Source organism: Phaenicophaeus curvirostris, chromosome 2 (genome assembly GCF_032191515.1).
Source record: "Phaenicophaeus curvirostris isolate KB17595 chromosome 2, BPBGC_Pcur_1.0, whole genome shotgun sequence".
Taxonomy (NCBI): domain Eukaryota; kingdom Metazoa; phylum Chordata; class Aves; order Cuculiformes; family Cuculidae; genus Phaenicophaeus; species Phaenicophaeus curvirostris.
The window spans coordinates 15,021,286-15,039,926 of NC_091393.1; the positions used below are offsets into that span (position 1 = coordinate 15,021,286).

An 18,641-nucleotide genomic window follows, 5' to 3' on the forward strand; every position below is an offset into this window, starting at 1 on the left:
AAAATTATAGCACAGTAGGTATGAATGATGGAGGAAATGGAGTCTGAAAGTAAACAGTATGTTTGGGCTTGATGTGTTATTCCCACAGCATAAGAACTGTAAGTATAGCCAGGTTTTTCTAGACCCCACAGTCCACAATTACAATTTTTTATATTTTTTTATGTAATGTACTGTTCTTTTTCTCCTCTATTTCAATTTTCAATCCAAAGAATTTAACGTCAGAAGGAACCATTTAGCCTGACCTCCTTTTATCCCAGGTTACCCTAGTATTCAGCTACTCCAACAGTCTGGATTATTATAATGGATCATCCAAAAAGGTAACCATTCCTGATACTAAAACAGCAAGTAACAGAGAAGCCCTCATTCCCATTTTTCAGTTGTTCTAGTGATTAAGAGCATCACTGATGAGAGACTTACATATGTCAAACAGAATTTGTCTGGCTTCAAATTCTATTGACTTGTACTATGTCGTTCTCCGCTAGGATAAAAAGCCTCTTAAAACCTGTAATAGCACTCACAGACCGTAAACAATAAATCCATCAATTAATTTGATTCCTTGATATACAACCAACAGATGGGACTTCTGCAGTCTCCCACTGTGTACCTTTCTTCCCCAGTTTCATTACAAAAAATTTGTTACATCAGTAAATCTATCTAATTAACCAAATCTATAAAAGCCACAAAGAATTTAGTTCTTTATCAGTGGAATCCCAAATCACCTTTGTCTATTCCCTTCTCGTGCCATGTGAAATGTCTATAGTTACCCACGTTACCTCACTTAGTCATTTCTGCTAAGGAAATGCATATTCTGAGGTCTTTCAAATGTCTCCCCATCGAGATTCACTTAACCACTCAGAATCATCACCCCTATTAAAACTTTCCACCTCTGCCACATAATTACTTTTTCCTCATGTTACTGGGCTCTGACACCACCAGAATCTCTTTTATTTCCAGCAAACTTAAAAATTCTTTCATACTTTTATTAACCATCAAGTTCTTCTTGCAATCTTTAGATTTCCTACAAATGAGCAAGAGTTCACACTCAAATCATATTGATATCTGTCTCCTAGTCCCCCTTTTTTGCATTTATTAAATGCAGTGTTTCTTAAATATTAACCATTTTGTCTGTCAATAAAAAAAATACCAATTCTGTTCTGTTCAAGTTTATCTTTTCCCAAGACAGCATTTTTTAAATGCACCAAAAGCATTTTGCAGTACTCCCCATCTTGAATTGTCTTCTCTTAACAGTTGTGACCAGAGAAAGATATCCTAGTGATAAGCATTATCCCTGCCCCTAGGTATTGTTCATTCCATTGAAGCACTTAGAGCTCTATCGAGAACTCCAAACACTCAATGCTAAAATCCTACATTTAAAAAAATGTACTAGTAGGGAAAACGAGATGAAAATATCATAGAACCATAGAATAGTTTGGGTCAGAAGAAAACCTAACGATCAACTAGTTCCACACCCCTGCCATGGGCAGAGACATGTCCCACTAGATCAGGCTGCCCAAGGCCCCATCCAACCTGGCGCTGAAAACCTCCAGGGATGGGGCAGCCACAGCTTCCCTGGGCAACCTGTGCCAGTGCCTCACCGCCCTCATTGTGAAGAAATTCCTCCTTATGTGTAGTCTAAATCTGCCCCTCTCCAATTTATAGTCATTGCCCCTAGTCCTATCACTACAAGCCTTTGTAAACAGTCCCTCCCCAGCTTTCATGGAGGCCCCCTTCAGGTACTGGAAGGTCGCTAGAAGGTCTCAGAGCCTTCTCTTCTCCAGGCTTAACAACCCCAACTCTCTCAGTCTGTCCTTGTATGGGAGGTGCTCCAGCCCGCTGACCATCTTTGTGGGCTTGTCTGGACCCATTCCAGCAGCTCCATCTCCTTCTTATGCTGAGGATTCCAGACTGGACACAATACTCCAGATGAGGTCTCACAAGAGAGGAATAGAGGGGCAGAATCCCCTCCATCAACCTGCTGGCCACGCTTCTTTTGATGCAGCCCAGGATAAGAGCCTTCTTGGCTGCGAGCACACATTGCCAGCTCACGTTGCTCACATCCTCTCAAACACATCATCCCCCATCCTGTATTGATAAAGACAACCTGGAAAAGTCGTGCTGCACTAGATCTAACATGAAGGCCATTGTCCAGTCTTTATCGGTAGCCAAGGTTCAACACCTAGAGAACTGTATCAGCCAGAGTAGCCAGCAGTGACACTGCGCCAGCTCAAGCCTCAGGGCTTTACCAGTTCTTAATGCAGCGTACTTTGGTGAATTAGCCCAGACATTTTTTGATTCCACCCGAGTTTTCAGTATTCATAACACACACCAATGCTGTGCTCTACAGTTCAGCTATCCTGTTGCAATTATTTTGAAATTGCTCTTTACCTTTTTCATCTGGTGCCCTCTAGTGATGTATTGGAACAGACAGTGAATAAAGTGTTCCCTATTTATTTTCTCCTCGTTATTCACGACTTCAGAGACATTCCCACTCTGTCATACATTTTCCAGGCCCATTAACCTTCTGTAGGGGTACCACATAACTAAAATTTAGAATAACATCAACTACAACCTGTTAAGACTTCACTTCACTTGTCTGTTTTCTCACAGCTATTTCTTTAATCCAGATGAATCTATAAGGCATTTTTATTTCAATTTTACAACTACTTTTCTTTCCTTTTCTTTCTGTACATTTTTTTTTATTCAGAAGGGAGTGGCACTCACATTCAGAGCCTGAAAATAGCTGCTGCAGTTCCTTCAGCAGTGTCCTCCTGATTTAAGTATTACTTAAGACTGCACAAAAAGCCCACGCAATATTTCACAAACTTTTTGTGTGGCAAGGGAGCCGTTGAAGGAGCCCACCACTTTCACCAGCCTTTGTTCCTGTGTCTGAGCCATACTTTCCCACCTCCTGCAAAGCCCCTATGCAACTGTGAGTGAGTGAGTGTGTGCTGTCAACCACCAGCTCACTGAACTGGTCTGGGTTAGGCAAAGAAAAACACACGGATGCTTTTCAATCTGGGTCACTTCCCAGGCACTCTTCAGATCTCAGCCTTACTACAGCTGCCTCAACGTGACTAAGAAGCTATTGAACAGCAGCAACAGAATGGGAAGGACCAGCTGAACACAGGGAAAGGGGTAGAAATAATTTAAAATGTTTTTCCTATCAAAGACAACGGTAATAACTCCACACCCACTTAAGAATGCATTTGAAAAGAAAAACAGTCCTGATGCTCACTTGAGCACCAGCCTCAGCTGTCTCAGCCTGTAGAAATCTATCAAGCATGTAACTGGTACTCCCAAATAATACATGATCACATGAGTTTTGCCTTCTATCCCATCATTTCCCTCACTATGGAACATTAAGCAGTCGTGTTTGTACTAGCTAAATGTCTCCTAATGGCCACTACAAGCCAAGTTGGAAATGCAGCTCCCAAATTAGAGGCATTTAGAGCAGTCTGAACAAACCTGACACACAGTTTTGAACACCTAACCTCCAGCTATTTTTGGAACATATTTCACAGTGTATGAGGAGTGTACAGCTTAAAGGATTGGCCTGATAGAACTATTACCAACAGCAACACGCAAAGTAGATCATACCAGTTTTGTTATGCAATGGTTCTACTTTACTATTCATCTTTTCTATTTTGCATAGTTATTTTTTCCTCAGTAACTCCTCAGTCACTGTGAATTGCTGCAACACCCCTAAAACTAGGCAGAGATTTGTAAATGAGTCTTTGATTCCACATCCCTTGAGACAGTGACTGGCTGCACAGCAGGGCACAATGAATTCCTGTGTATTCGCTTACAAAATGAACATAAGGTTGTTGCATTTTTAAAAAAATATACTACTCCATTAGATCTTTCTTTTATATTAAAAATCCTCACATTTTAAGTAATACTTGTACTTTAGAATCAAAATACAAACTTTATGATAAAATATAAATGGGTTTTTTTACATCTTTCCATACAAAACCATATGCTACTGAAAATCTTCTGAGGTTTGCATAATATCTTGGGTTTGCCATGAAGGAAGAATGTCCTTATTTTGTGGTCCATGCTTATTTCTGTTTTTCCTTCACCAAAGTAAACACAGTTTTATTCACATCTATCAGAAGAAATGAAATCTCTGTGATTTGGCAAAGTTAATACTTACATTCACTTCCACCTCTATGGACCAGTCTCCTAGTGGAGGGTTCATCGATAACTGAAAATTTTTGGAAACTACACCCAAATCACCCTCCTCCATCAACCACTGCTGAATCAATTTCTTCCGAGGGTCCTAGGAGAAAAGCCAGGCTGTGTGTTAAATGTGAGTAGGCTTGCTAGCAAGATTTAGTTAGCAATACACATGATCTTCACTTATTAAATAAAGCTGTAATATATGACAAATTCCAATGTATAACTAGGTTTCTGTGGATACTTACTCGGATATATATATTCACAGTTGCTTTGTAAGGTTTGAGATCAGGATAGACGGTGACAATCCTAAACATCACATCTTGTCCTGGTTTATACATAGATTTGTCAGTCTGGATGAATACAGAGATGCTCTTCGGCATGTATGTCAAACTGGTACGGTTAGAGAAGATGCGCTGTCCATCAGCATGGCCTTCCACCAGCAATTCATAATTCCCAGAAGCACTGTTCAAAGGCAGCTAATAAGAAAATAGTGACACTGTTAACTACCCAAAATATTCTTGAAGATACCATTATTTTAAAAACATTTGACATAAAAATCTGACTTATTCCTGAACTTGTCAACTTATGTAAATTCTCAAAAAGAGAAAGAGGATTTCAGGGCTTTCAAGTGTCATTCCAACAATTACCTGAAACTGCGTTAGCAGAAGAATCTTTCCAATGCATGTCCGCATAATTTTCAGTAGTAATTAACAGTGTAAGTATTCATACACCATTCACAGACACACACGTTGTGCTCTCTCTTCTCACAATTACTCAGAAATTTCTTGAGTTTGATTTTAGGGGGTAATGTTTTTCTGGCTTTGTCACTTTTTGGTAATGAAGGTTCCAAATATAAAAGATTTGAAGAAGCTACCTGTAGGCAAGTTGAGCAAGACAATAAGAAAACCTTGCATTTCTTTTTACAAGCTGTAGCTTCATGTTCTATACAACTTCAGGATGAAGATCGCATGTGGTGAGATACTGTTTTTCAATAGAAAGCTCACCAATTGTCTCATTTCAGTTCAATGATTGATAATTACAGCACATATTGTGACTCATCTAGAAAGTGAAATAATTATTCTTCCCAAAATATTAAGGAATAAAGGAAGAGATATTTTATATGGATAACTTATTTAGAATAGACATTGCAGGCTCCTTCAGTGCTGGCAGTAAGCACAGACAGACATCCCCATCAAGGAAATTTAGACCACGTAATATCAGAATAACCACGCATACGTCTCTCTCGTTGTCTCTCCAGTGGACAGACAAAATCTAGAGCTCGTCATTCAGATGCATCAGTTGATTTCCTAATGTAAGGTAGGACGAATCCAAGCCACAGGGCTTGAAAGGCTCAAAGCAGAGCTGCTGCAGCGCACAGGAATTTCTCCTCAAGCAGAGCCTACACAGACAATGAATGACCTCAAGGACATCCCAGTCTAGATGCCTGCTTCTGTAACCACTGTCTGCTTAGAAGCACCTCTTTGAAGAGGGAAAGGGGTTTTAATGTAACACATAGCTGGTTCCAGCAAGTAGCCCTGCTAAAAAGCTTAAGAGTCACATGCTTCTGTTTGCAGTTAGAGCAGTAAATCTGGAGCAAAACCTCTAAAGTCAAGACAACTAAAACAGCCAAGTTTGCATTTTTAAGCATAACATATGGAAATGAAGCACTGTTAATGAAGATTACAGCTGTTAACTCACCAGGCACAGCACTTCAAAAGTATCCTACCAAGCTCTATAACAAAAGGCTGTTGTGCTGTCAAAAACCATTTTAAGAATGCACAGTGAGGTAACAGAAATACTCAAGCAGGGAAAAATGTCACAGGGTGACGAGGTAGATGCAGACGTCTGTGTCAAATACATTTCTTTCTCTGTGTGTTTACCTACAAAGAGAAATTAACTACAATTTTAACTCTCTCTATAGACTTTCTGTTTTTAAAAACAAGACAGGAAAACAAAAGCAGAAAGGGGAAAAATAAACAGGCTCTTTTTCACCCATAAGCAGGCGTATGATGACACAGGAAGAAGAGATTCTTCCTTTAAAATCTGGACTGATATAACTAAATTTTAGGTGCAAAGCATCACACTGAAACAGATACTGCATTTTTTTCAGCTACAGGTTATTGTATACACATTGCCAAGAACATATGATTCACATATTTCAACGTCGTCCAACTTCCATGCCAAGTATTCTGGAATATATTAAATAGGAGGAACAGCCTTAATTACTGCATCCGTCAAATATTACCTCAAAATTAACTCATTTATGAATGTTACTATTTATTAAAAATGGTGTATTCCCTAAAAAAAGCAGACAGGAATCCCCACAAGAAGTCCAGGAAACTAAACATTCAAATTCACAATGTGGGAAAATAAACTTGTTTTGTCTCATCATTGCATTGAATTGTACTCTTACAGAATTATTCTAACATACTTGCAAAGACCGTCTTCAATTTCTTCTTTAAATGTCATTCAGAGACCTCATGTACTTTTCTATATCCTTTTCCTGACATGAATAATGATAGATAACATGAGTTGCTTCCCTGATTTTTATACTTTTCATATTTCAAGAGATCTTTCCTTCCTGCAACATGGTGACAAAATTGCCTGTTGTACCTTTCTTGATATAAGTCAGAAGCAATGACGTTTGCATAGCCACAGCAGTGTATTAGGACAGCTGAGGTGCAAATTAACCTTCTGATTCACAGATCCATGCTTCTAGAAACTGCAATAATACATTTCCAGGTCACTGCTGCAATAATGGTAACTATTGACCCTACCAACTCATTCTCTACGGGTTGTTTCTCATCCCAAACACGAGCAGGGTAGCTTTTAGCAGTAGGAACTAAGAACTTGCAGTGCAAATATTTTATCTTAGTCAACAGATCCTCCAAGTAAATGGTATTACTATCCCCATTCTGGCACTCCTGAAGAGAGAAAAAGGCCATCCCACACACTTCTGACCACACCAGCCTCTGTGATGAGCACCTCAGACAAGGAAGGTACTGTTTCCTCTGGAAAAGATGACAGCTGAAACCAGAAACTCATTACCTACCTTCTGCTACCAGCCAACTACACTTTGGGCAAAACATAAGCATGCCACAGCTACATGAACAAAAAAGACATCTTACTATTAAAAAATGAGTCAGTTTTCATCACTTCAGATAGCAGCAAGAAAGGGAGTTCACCTCACCCAGTTTTAGCTGCTTGAACACTTAAAAAGATTTGGCCAGATTATATTAAGGAATTTGTTAATTTAGGGTTTTTTTAAAAATCTGAATTTTTTCACATTTGCTAATTTACAGTTCATACAGATTCATTTCAACCAAGTAGTCTTCAAAATGTTGAGCTGCTTATTGTCATTGATTATCCATCTATCAAACATTTCAAGATTATTACATTAGATATACAGTTTATTTCAGATCAGAATTCAAACTCGCTGGATACAGGGATACTCAAACTTACAGATAGTTAAAAAAAATAAAGACTTTGGCAAAACCTTTTTCCTGCCACAAATAATAATTCTCTAGATCAGGTTTTCAAGATGAACATCCAGGATTATAAATTCAAGATTCACACTCAACACACAGTTTGGTATTATACATTTTCATTGAATAGTTGGCTTATTACGCACTTTCACTGAATGTGCATTTCCAAATCCTTAAGAAGAGTGTGTATAAATACATTTTTATTTTAATATTTCTCCCATCACTTCTTTGCACAATTCTTTCAGCTCTAATTAGCCCTCATAGCGTGCCTATGAGGTGCGTCTACAAGATGTAGGTAACAGCCAGTCAAAAAAGCCCACAAAGCAACATTCTGTGTTCAAGTTTTATGATAGCTTGGGCTGAGGCCGGAAGTCAGTTCCCAAATCCTGTAATTACTTGGAACAAGTTGTGAGCAATTGATCTGAAAACTCTTTGGCTTTATTGCTCAGTAAATACACTCATCTGAGAATGTGAGAATAGCTAGGATCACATACAAAATACATAACCCCAACAACACAAACTGATGAAAAGTTACAAAGTCAACATTTTCTGAGGGAGGAGAAAAAGAAAGAAATACTTACTACTGGCAGAGCAAGAGTCCCAAAGGAATCTGAATAAAAAAGAACAAATACCACACTGTCAGAAACTTTATAAAAACTTAGCAAAACTTCAACATTATCAGGTTAATCAGAAGAGCACCTGCTCCTCCCCAGTTCCCACACTGCCCATAATACCCATCAGACAGGCAATCAAAATCCTTTGATGCGGCTGCTCTGGAGCTCAGGGCACATGGACCATCGAGCCAACAGACGTGCAACTTCTGTGACCAGCTGGCCAGCGCGCACACACTTATCAGCCAGCTGACCACTGCCAAGCACTCTGTATATGAAACCAGAAAATATACAGCCTGGACAACTGCTGTATTAGTCAGTATTGATACACTGTGTTTATACTTCACTCAAAATCTCATTCCCTGCATTTACTTCTCCATAGTCCTGTCAAGGCCACTTGCAGCTACCACTAGGTCATGGGATAAGCAGCTCATCTCCATATGAAGGAGCACGATGGAAGGATGAGGGTGGGAAACCCCAATAACACTGAGTCCCATCCCAGTGGAGCACTCAGCCCATCACGCGCCCACTGCCACAAGCCCAGAGACACACCAGCAGGGACACACCCAATACCCCAGTCAGAGACACACCCAATATCCCAGTCAGAGACACAATCCCCCACCACCAGGCTACCAGATCCAGCATTTCTGTAACAATCACTACCATACCAAATCCTCTAGAAGAACCAGACAAGGCAGAACAGCCCAGAAAAACTGAAATGCAGTGTTCCACTCCAATAATAGTCCAAGAGCACCAATGGTATCCCTGCTGCGAGCCACCTGAACAAGAAGGGTATGGTTTGGCACTGCCATTCTTGAGAATGACTCCTCTCTCAGGAACCACTGCCCTAAGACCAAAGCATCCCTCTGCTTCTGTGAAGTTAATTCTGTAATTCTTTCACATGTAAGAAAAACCAAGGATATTTTCTATTAATCTCCTCTGCAGTTTAGCAGGAAACTACTTTTTTGTAGCCATTTTTATCAGGATCAATAACTTTTCTAGAAGGAATAAAGAAGGAAAAGACTTCAAACCACAGTTTATTAGAGAAAGGCAAAATGGCAAAAAACTGCCATAATCCTCCGCATTCTCTCCAGCAGTAACATCCTACCTGGTGCCTTCACTGCTATGCAAAGAAGCTAGCAGCACAGCAGTATGTCTATGCTGAGCCATTACCTCTACGACAACCTAAAGCTACTTCTCCTCTCCCCACCAGCTCTCCTCTTCACCAGATACATCCAGTCCACCCCTTCCTTCCTTACATGTTTGATGGAAGATGTGCAATACCCTTGGCAGGCTGCAAAAGTATGAAATCCAGTGTACAGCAACATTACTTCCCTGTTTAGCAGGGGCTGACATTCATGCTCTCCACTTGAACATTTTCCTTTGCTATTCACACAGACTGAAATATCTTTACAATCTATTCAATCCTCTACTTCATCCAAGTTATTATTTTCCATTATTTCTGGAGCTTGGATGCAGACTAAAATTTTTAAAACCATGCACGAGATTTACTACTCCTAAGCAAAGGAGTACCAAGAATTAACTATCCTCATGTATTATGACACCATACATATAAGTAACCAACAGATTAATGTATGTGCGTTAATGCAACTTATTTCAACTACTTTAGATAATGTGGCCTCAAATATTTTTAAAATCCAAATAAATGTGCTGTTAAGCTCTTGGATATAATTACATCATGGAGCCATAACTGCCACAGCTTTTATTTTAATTATGTAATGTACTTTAGGATAGGATAGGATAGGATAGGATAGGATAGGATAGGATAGGATAGGATAGGATAGGATAGGATAGGATAGGATAGGACAGGACAGGACAGGACAATTTCAATTGGAAGGAGCCTACAACAGTCATCTAGTCCAACTGCCTGAACAATTCAGGGTTGATCAAAAGTTAAAGCATGTTATTAAGGGCATTGTCCAAATGCCTCTTTAATAGTGACCTCTCCAGGAAGCCTGTTTTAGTACTTGCCCACCCTTGAGACAAATTGCTTCCTAATATCCAGTCTAAACCTCCCTTGATGCAGCTTTGAACCATTCTCACAGATCCTATGACTGAGTACCAGCAAGAATTGCTCAGCACCTCCCTCTCTACTTCACCTTCTCAGGAAGCTGTAGAGCGCAATGAGGTCATCCCTCAGCCTCCTTTTTTCCAAACTAGACAAGCCCAGAGTCCTCAGCTGCCCCTCATACAGCATTCCTTCCAGCCCATTCACCAGCTTTGCTGCCATCCTCTGGATGCATTCATGGACCTTAACACTCTTCCTAATTTGTGGGGCCCAGAACTGCACACAGAACTCAACGTGAGACCGCACCAAGGTCAAACACAGTGGGATAATCACGTCGTTTTACAGGCTGATTATACTGCGTTCGATGCACCCTAGGAAGCGGTTTGCCCTCTTGGCTGCCAGGGCACACCGCTGACTCACATTGACTCATGTTTTCTTTTGCTGATTCCATTCAGTTAGACCTTTTTCAAACTCCTAAAAGGCAATCCATTTATACCCATCTTTTACTCATTTGTTCATGACTATGGAAAGAAATTGTAATTAATTTATTTATATTAATTTATTTATTCTGTGATTTAATTTATGTCCTTCTTTATCCTGGACATAAAACCATTCCAAGACAAAGCAATCACTTGACCTCTTAACTCCAATAAATGTTAGTTTTAGAAGTCAAGGAATTCTTTCCTTTGGCAGTGGCAAACAGAGGGAAGTCTCAGTGGACTGAACACAGGTTGTCCTGGCTGCTGCCAGAGCACTAAAGGAAAAATCCCATTCAGCATGTACCATTTATTCGAAATATGACTTAGGTTAAACCAAGTGACTCACATCCCACAAATGAAGCTTGTGGGTAGCACACCCCAATACTTCATTCTGGTATTCAAAAACTTAATGGGTTTGGGTGACACAGGGTCCTAAGCAACACAGTTCTTTCCACAACATGTTTATGCTACTGTTAAAGCCAACATTTTTTTTCCTATCATCCCTCTCTTCCTCTTCACTCAAAAAGCAACCCATGCAGTCACTGACCCTAAGCAAACCCACCAGACTTGGAGGTATTTCAGCTAGGATTCTCAGGCAAAATATACACTTCTTTTCTCAGTAGCCAGTAGCTCAGGGCATCCTGCCCCACTTCACAGCCACAGGGAGCCCCACACTTGGCCAAGCCTACTTGACACACAGTGCTACAGCACTGCAACCACCAGTTACAGGAGAGGAATTACACAGTCCTGCAGAGCCCCCAGCTCAAAGGAAATGTAACCCTCTCTTAACTGGCTGATACATTTATTCCCAACATCTACCCAAACAACTCCATGCCCAAACAATCACACTAAAAGAGACATCGTTTTAGCTACAGGAAACTTACATCTTCCTAACTCAAAAGAGATAAAATTACTGTTAACTAGGAAGAATCTATTTAAGGAATTATGATATTTCACTGGTAAGGAGGCTAGATCAAAACTAAACAATTACATGAATCTGCGAATCTGTAACTACCAACAAAGACATGGTATAAAGCCACCTCCTGAAATTTCTCTCAGTTGTATAAACCCTTCTCTAGTTCCCATCCTTCCCATCCAATCCTTCTCTAGTTCCCATCCCTCAGTGAAAGAAAGCTGTGCTAAAGCTGGGTTTTGTACAACCACAACCCATGACACTGTGTCACCAGAACAAAAGAACAAAAACAACCCCCTATCACTGCTGATATTGGGTTATCAACATGGGACAGGAACTTCATTTTATTTAGCACAGATTTTTGGAGTGGATATGCACATAAGAAATATTGCTACACTAGTTTTAATCTATCCGAAACAGCTAATCATAGCAACAACTACGGCAGTGACTGCAATGCTCTGAGAGACACCAAGTACAAATCTGATATTTTTACTAAAGCCCATACCACGGGGTTTCTATTTCCATCTTTGCCCGTGCCAATGCAAACACACCAGTACACAGGCTTTGAAAGGGCAGAGTGCAGAAAGAGACTGCTACACATTGCCCTGCAGCATCTACCAGCTTCCAAAGCCACCCTTCACATAACAGGGCAAGCACTTTGCAGCTTTCTCATCAGGGTAGTGCCTGCTTGCCTCCAGCTATTTTGAGAACAACTAGCATACGAAAGATAGAAACCTTAAGGTAGAAGGTTTCTTCTACCTTAGGTAGGTTTTCTTCCAAGTCCCCAAGCTTGGGAGACCTAACATCATGCTGAGCCAGACACAGCTACGATGCAGAGGGTGGAAGCAGTTGGGAAAGAAGGCAATTTAAATCACAGTCACCTCTTCTTTGAGCAACTCAGAAATCATTTACCCTCCCAAGTGGTGTTAGGGAGCTACAGCCTCCCTGGCTGCCTTGATAAAGCCCAGAGCACTATCTCGTTCCTAGCCAGTAAAAATCATAAAAGAGGCTCCAGGGCATGAGGTAATCTTCTAATTAATGTCACTACATAATTATTTTGCTAGGAAATGAGCAGCCTGGGCAGATCTGAAACTCTTTGGCATTGCAGTGAATTCCCCTGTCATGCAAGATTTTCCCATGTTCTCAGAGACTATTGAGCTGCAAGCAATCCCCTGGAGCTCTGCTCAGCTACGCCCAAGGATGGTTTCAGATGTGCTCAAGCGAGCAAAATATTTCCTTTATGCTAATGCTGAACTGCCAAAATTCACTACATTTTTCTCATCGCTTGATAAATTAAAGTTCTGTTTAATCATACAGCAATCAGATTTACGAGGAGTTAACCACGGTCCAACAGCTAGCACACAGAACTGCTTTCCTGCAAGCTCTGCTGTCATGCAGATGGACACTTACACCCACCTGCAGAGTGTAACACTTCCACATGATTTACACATGACATCGATCAAGTCCACTATCCCCAGAAATGGCAGTAGTTGTCACCCTCCTTCAGCACATCCCTGTAATGGATCCCTTCAGTTATTAAATGCAGCTCCTGATGATTACTGGTAGCTAAATCCAGGCAGTAAATGTAGGTTTACAAAGGAGTCCAGGACAGATACACCATCTGCACCAAGCATCACAGACCACAAAACACTTTATTCTGACTTGTCATGTCTGCTCTCTACAGCAACGGACTAACTGGCACAACTGCAACAGTCCACAGAGGCCAAAGACCTGGCAAGAGCACAAGTCCCTGCTACCACAAGGGATTAGTTAAAGAAAACTCCCAGCTGAGAGTCATGCCCTAGCTGCAGAGGCAGGCAGAAAAAAATCACTGGACTATTCCAGACTAATCTTGAGGAAAGTTAAGAAAACAACAAACAAGAAAAAATACCCACAGAAGTCACGTGATCCATCAATAAAAAATATCCTTCCCTGTCACTCGCAAAATCATTTCTCTCACAGAATTCTTGAAGCTTGTACTGTATTCATTCAATAAACACTGCATTGAGGAAACAGATACTGTGGAAACAAACACCACATTGTCCTGCCTCCTTCTCCTCAGAGTCCTTAGCACTCAGGACAGTCCAGCAGAAGAGGAACCAAAGGAAGTGTGATAGAGACATGTCACCAGTATAGATGTCTATTTAATGTACCTTGCCACCATGCCATTTTTTTGGAGGTTTAACAGTTTTATTATCAGTAAAACAAAGAGGAAAAAATTCTCCAGAGCCAAGTACATGCATCTTATCGAGAGCTGCACAAACGATGGCATCTTATATTCTTCCCACTGCACACGTCTGACCCAAACCCAGAAACTTATGCTACCCCTTCTTGAGCCGACACCACCAGCACTCAGACTAGCCGTAAATGTTCCAGCTTCCATGCCCCAAAAAGGACAGAGGTTTCAGAAAAATAGCTGTATGGCTTGGCACACTGAACTAGCAACTGGGCCAATAAAAATCAGTACAGCAGCTCTTCAGTCTCTAATTAATTCATCCAAACTCAGGTCTTGACTCTATATTCTAGCTCAGGTGGCAGGTATCACTACAAACAGGCTCAACTTTAACACGGAATACTTAATCTTTTCTACTGACATCCTGAGTCCTTCTTAGCGCTGTGTGAGAATGGAAAAATATAACTGGAATCGCTTCAGACTGATTTACTGAAATGATTCCACATCCTTCTTCTGGCAGCTGTGCTCACATATCTATGCTTAGGAAATGTTTACAGGAAAGCATTTTCTTTTGCAGTGGTAAATGGAATTTCTTCAGCTACAGAATCTGTTTCAAAAACTCATTTTAACATCAGAGAAATACAAAATAACATTTGTCCTTCCAGATTTTTCTTTCTATCCAGAATATATACTATTTTTGTGTAAAAGGAGAAGGAAGCATAAACAGCAAGGCCTAAACTGCTCAGGGTGTGAAAAAAAATTTTCTTCATTAAGAAAAGGCTAGCAAATGTGTCAAGTTTGCGGTTTTCTTTAAATGTGTTATAGTCTTCATCCTAAAATTAGAACTCAAATTAGCACTGTGTAGTTACGCAAGTAGCCCAAAATACATAGTGTGAGCCACTACTGTTAAGTCCTGGCTAAATTTGGGCCAGATGTTAGAAGGAGGGGCAGTACAGCACTCAAACAACAGGGATTGCTAGTGGACATCAGTATATGGCCCAAATGAAGCCAACAGGCCTGTCGTAAAGGGGTATATTCTTGTTCCACAAAGCCTCCTAAACCCCTCCACCCTGCTAGCACCATGTACCCCTCCCTCCACAGCCACTCATTACCCTAATCCCTATTCCCACTACCTCTTTATCCATTTCAGACCTTTTTGCAATTTGGAAGGCTAAAAGCACTCAGAAATTATAAAGGGAGAGAGAGTGGAGAGGCAGCAGTGCTGCCTGTGGAGGAAGGCATAAAGGGACGGGAGGAATAACCTGATCTGGATCAGTATTTATCATCTGAGGGTCTGGGCAAGAGACAGGGCACTGTAGTTCTACAGGAGAAGGGCAGTGTGCACAGACATTTTTGCCATTAAAGCCATGTTTTACCACACTCTGTAGCCATTAGCAAGTTCTAGCTTCAGTTTGCAATGCAGATTGTAGGGATATTTTCCTGACAACCAGGACAATTACACGACAAAAAAACCTCATCCAGCTAAATCCAAAGTTTTTTCCCTGATCATCTTCATTTACTCCATGATCAGAAGAGTGGTGGGAACTCAACCACAGGAAGCGCAACCAGAAACGCTCTGGATGAGAACAGAACAGATAGAGATCTACCAAAAAAGAATGACAAGAAGAGAATGGGTGCTGCCTTTCCCCTGCCCCCTCACCATGGCGTTTCCCATGTCTTTCTACTTCACGTGGCAAAGCAGTCGTGGTATCTCCCGGCCTGTCCCTTTTACAAGCTCAGCCCTTCTCTCAGCAGCACTGGCAGATCCACCCCTGAGGAAAACCACCACCTCCCACCCCTCAGACAGACACTGCGGATGCTGCACAACTTTTCCCTTGCCCTGCCTCATCCATGATCCCATCCACAAGCGAGCACCAAGCTTCTAGCAGACTGGCCCTTCCAATTTCTTTTCAGACTTAGGTGATAATTCAGATAGTTAATTCTCCACTCAGCCTTCTTAAGTAAAAAAAAAACCCTATAAATTACCTTATTATTACCACTTTCAGCTGAGTGGTTAGAGTGGTCAGTTGCAAGAACGCAGTCCTTGAAACGTTCTGTGGTTTATCTGAAACACTGCATGCTGTGTAGGAAAACAAAACGGCTTCATACTTCTAACATTAAATCATCTTTTTAATCAGAGATCTTCTGACTGCTATCACGCAGATACTATCCCAGACACTTAAACACAAGTACAGGCTCTATTCAACTTTGTCCTGAGATCAGCCCCTAAAAGCCATCCATGGACTTCTTGTCACGCACATGACATTATCACTGCCTACCACATCCAAACAACTATATTCCCATTAATTACAAATCCATAGCTATTAGCAAGACAAGTTTTGAGTACTACGGAGAAAACTTTCTTGACATCAGTTTACAAAAAAATGCAGAGAATTCAGAATAATCTCAGACTTAAGCCTTTTAAACAACTAAATGGGAAATTCATTTCATTCACTTAGTTTTTCCTTGGCAATTATACATAAACACACAAACTCACAGGCATCTCCACATCCTGCTTTCAAGGCACTATTGACCATCATTATTATCCATTCTGATGTCCATGAAATAAACACAGACAAAGCCACTATACTGAAATTTAAAACAGCTGCAGTTTTTATTCTGAGTTAGAATATAGGGCAATCATACAGAACAAAATGTAGCCAAGCCTATCTGTGCCAGAAATTTGATGGTATTAATACAAACCTCCCGCATCTATCATTGCAAGTGGAACGAAATTCCAAAGTCAAGTCACCTCTCAAACCCATTCACTGCAAATAAAACATTCAGGAACTATTTAAGTTTCCTCTTAGGGGGAGTGAAAGAAGGTTTATTTTCATATTGGTTTTCTTCCATTTTCTGGAATGCATTCGGAATCTGTGATGACAAAGCCACATAACTTTTCTGAGACCACAAAATCATTTAGATACATAAAAATATTACCAGAGACTTCCCTCATCAGTGAATAAAGGCAATATAATTCCCTAACCACACAAAATAAGCATCTGCACCTCACAGCTGTACCTCCAGGAAGCTGGAGAAGTTTGGGAGAAGGGTCTGTCACTCTGGCTATGTTTTCTACACACATTCCTATTCAGACTACAGTGAACCTAGGTGAACCAGCATCATCTTGTGCCATGTGCTATTCAGTCTCTGCAGACAGGATCTCAACTCTGCCCTCACAAACACGGAGTCAGGGATAGCAAAGCACAGGAATCAGCAATGCTGCCAGAGCAAGGAATCTTAAGAGTCCCATGAAATAAGAAGCCACCTGTGTTTGACTGGAGACTTATGAATTTCCCGACTGCATCCTGGCTCTGCAAGTACTTCTCTGACACTTCAGCTCGGATGTCTTTCTACTCCAACAACACTAAGGACATCACCTTAGACCCATCTGGATATCCACTGTCAGCTCCCATCCCTTTGTCTTTAAAGTTACATTTTGTGGACCTGAAGGGGAATAACCAGGTGCACAGCACACTTCTCCTGACACTACACCCCAGTTCCTCCCATTTCTCTTCAAATGGTTTTCAGAATGTAGAAGAGACTCCTAGAGTCAAATCAAAAGTCTGTTCAGCCCAAGGTCTCATCTCCAGTAATGGTCAAGAGCAGATATCTGAACAGCATAAAAAACAGAACAAATCCAATGACCCTTCCTTGGGTACTCTTCCCAGCCTATGCAATCTGAGGCTTGGGGCTTGAAAAGCCAAACCTAGTGCCTTTATACTGAACCAGGACTTGAAGGATTTTTTTCTTATGAATTTGTGCAATAACATTTTCCATCCACAACACCTAGGACACAGAGTTCCACAATTTATTTCCATATCATGTGAAGGCTCACCTTCTTCTGTCTGGTTTGAATTTGCCTCCTGAGAGATCTCTGGTCTTTCCCTCCCCTCTGACCTCTCCCTGGAACTTCCCCAGTTGCCTCACAGCCACAAATCAGGCACAGCATTCCCCAGGATGCCCAGTTAAAATTGTGAAGATTACTAGAATACTTTCTCATAGCTTACAGAAAATACTTCTGTGTATACATTTAGGCACAGCATTTGCCTTCTTCTTTTTGTGCACCATGGTATTACTTACAAGCCTTTACCTTTTGGTATCTTTAAACCATTATCCACCTCACTCCCCACACACACACGCACTTTTCTGCAGGACTGCTGCCTCATCTTGTTCTCCATCCAGTAAACACACGCTCTTATTCTCCAACAAGAGAACTATGCAGTTGTCCCAGCGAATCACACTCCATTTTTTCCCCTAGTCATTTACCATATTTTCAAAATGAGTTTAAAATCTAATCCTTCTTGCCAGCTGCCACCCCTTCACTAACCTAATAAATGTTCTCCCTTTTTTCATCCCTGGTAGTCATACTGAACAATACCATTTCAGGGTGACCCACTTCCAGTTTGAAAGTGAAACACTTCGACCTACTTTGTGAATATTATTTTCCACCCAGCCACAAACATATTAAATAAGAGTTGAATGCTGTCCCCAGCTGGCCTGTCAGAGTGCCACGTCACACTATCAAAAGCCTTACTAAAGTCAAAATATAGCAATATCATGCTCCTTTTCCATCTACAACCCCTGCCAGCCCATGGCTGAATACAGTTTATCTGCAGGTTTTCAGTCTTCCAGAACTAATCTCTTTACACATGCTCTCAAAACTTCACTAGCAGTTTTAAAAGTATTTCACTCAATCACCTAAATAGTCTACAGACAATTCTATCAGGACTGAATATCTACTTTAACAAAGTACTTCTTAATCAGTCCCT

General features: G+C 40.8%; 1 protein-coding gene across 1 annotated transcript in view; it reads right to left on the reverse strand.

The window, feature by feature from the left end:
- Window positions 1-18,641, reverse strand: part of CD109 (CD109 molecule) — a 78,374-nt gene that overhangs the window by 52,430 nt on the left and 7,303 nt on the right. The window contains exons 3-5 of the mRNA XM_069850312.1: window positions 8,246-8,274; window positions 4,425-4,655; window positions 4,154-4,279 (exon numbers count right to left, since the gene is read on the reverse strand). Of these exons, the coding sequence (XP_069706413.1) occupies window positions 4,154-4,279; window positions 4,425-4,655; window positions 8,246-8,274 (386 nt within the window). The remainder of the gene's footprint in view (window positions 1-4,153; window positions 4,280-4,424; window positions 4,656-8,245; window positions 8,275-18,641) is intronic.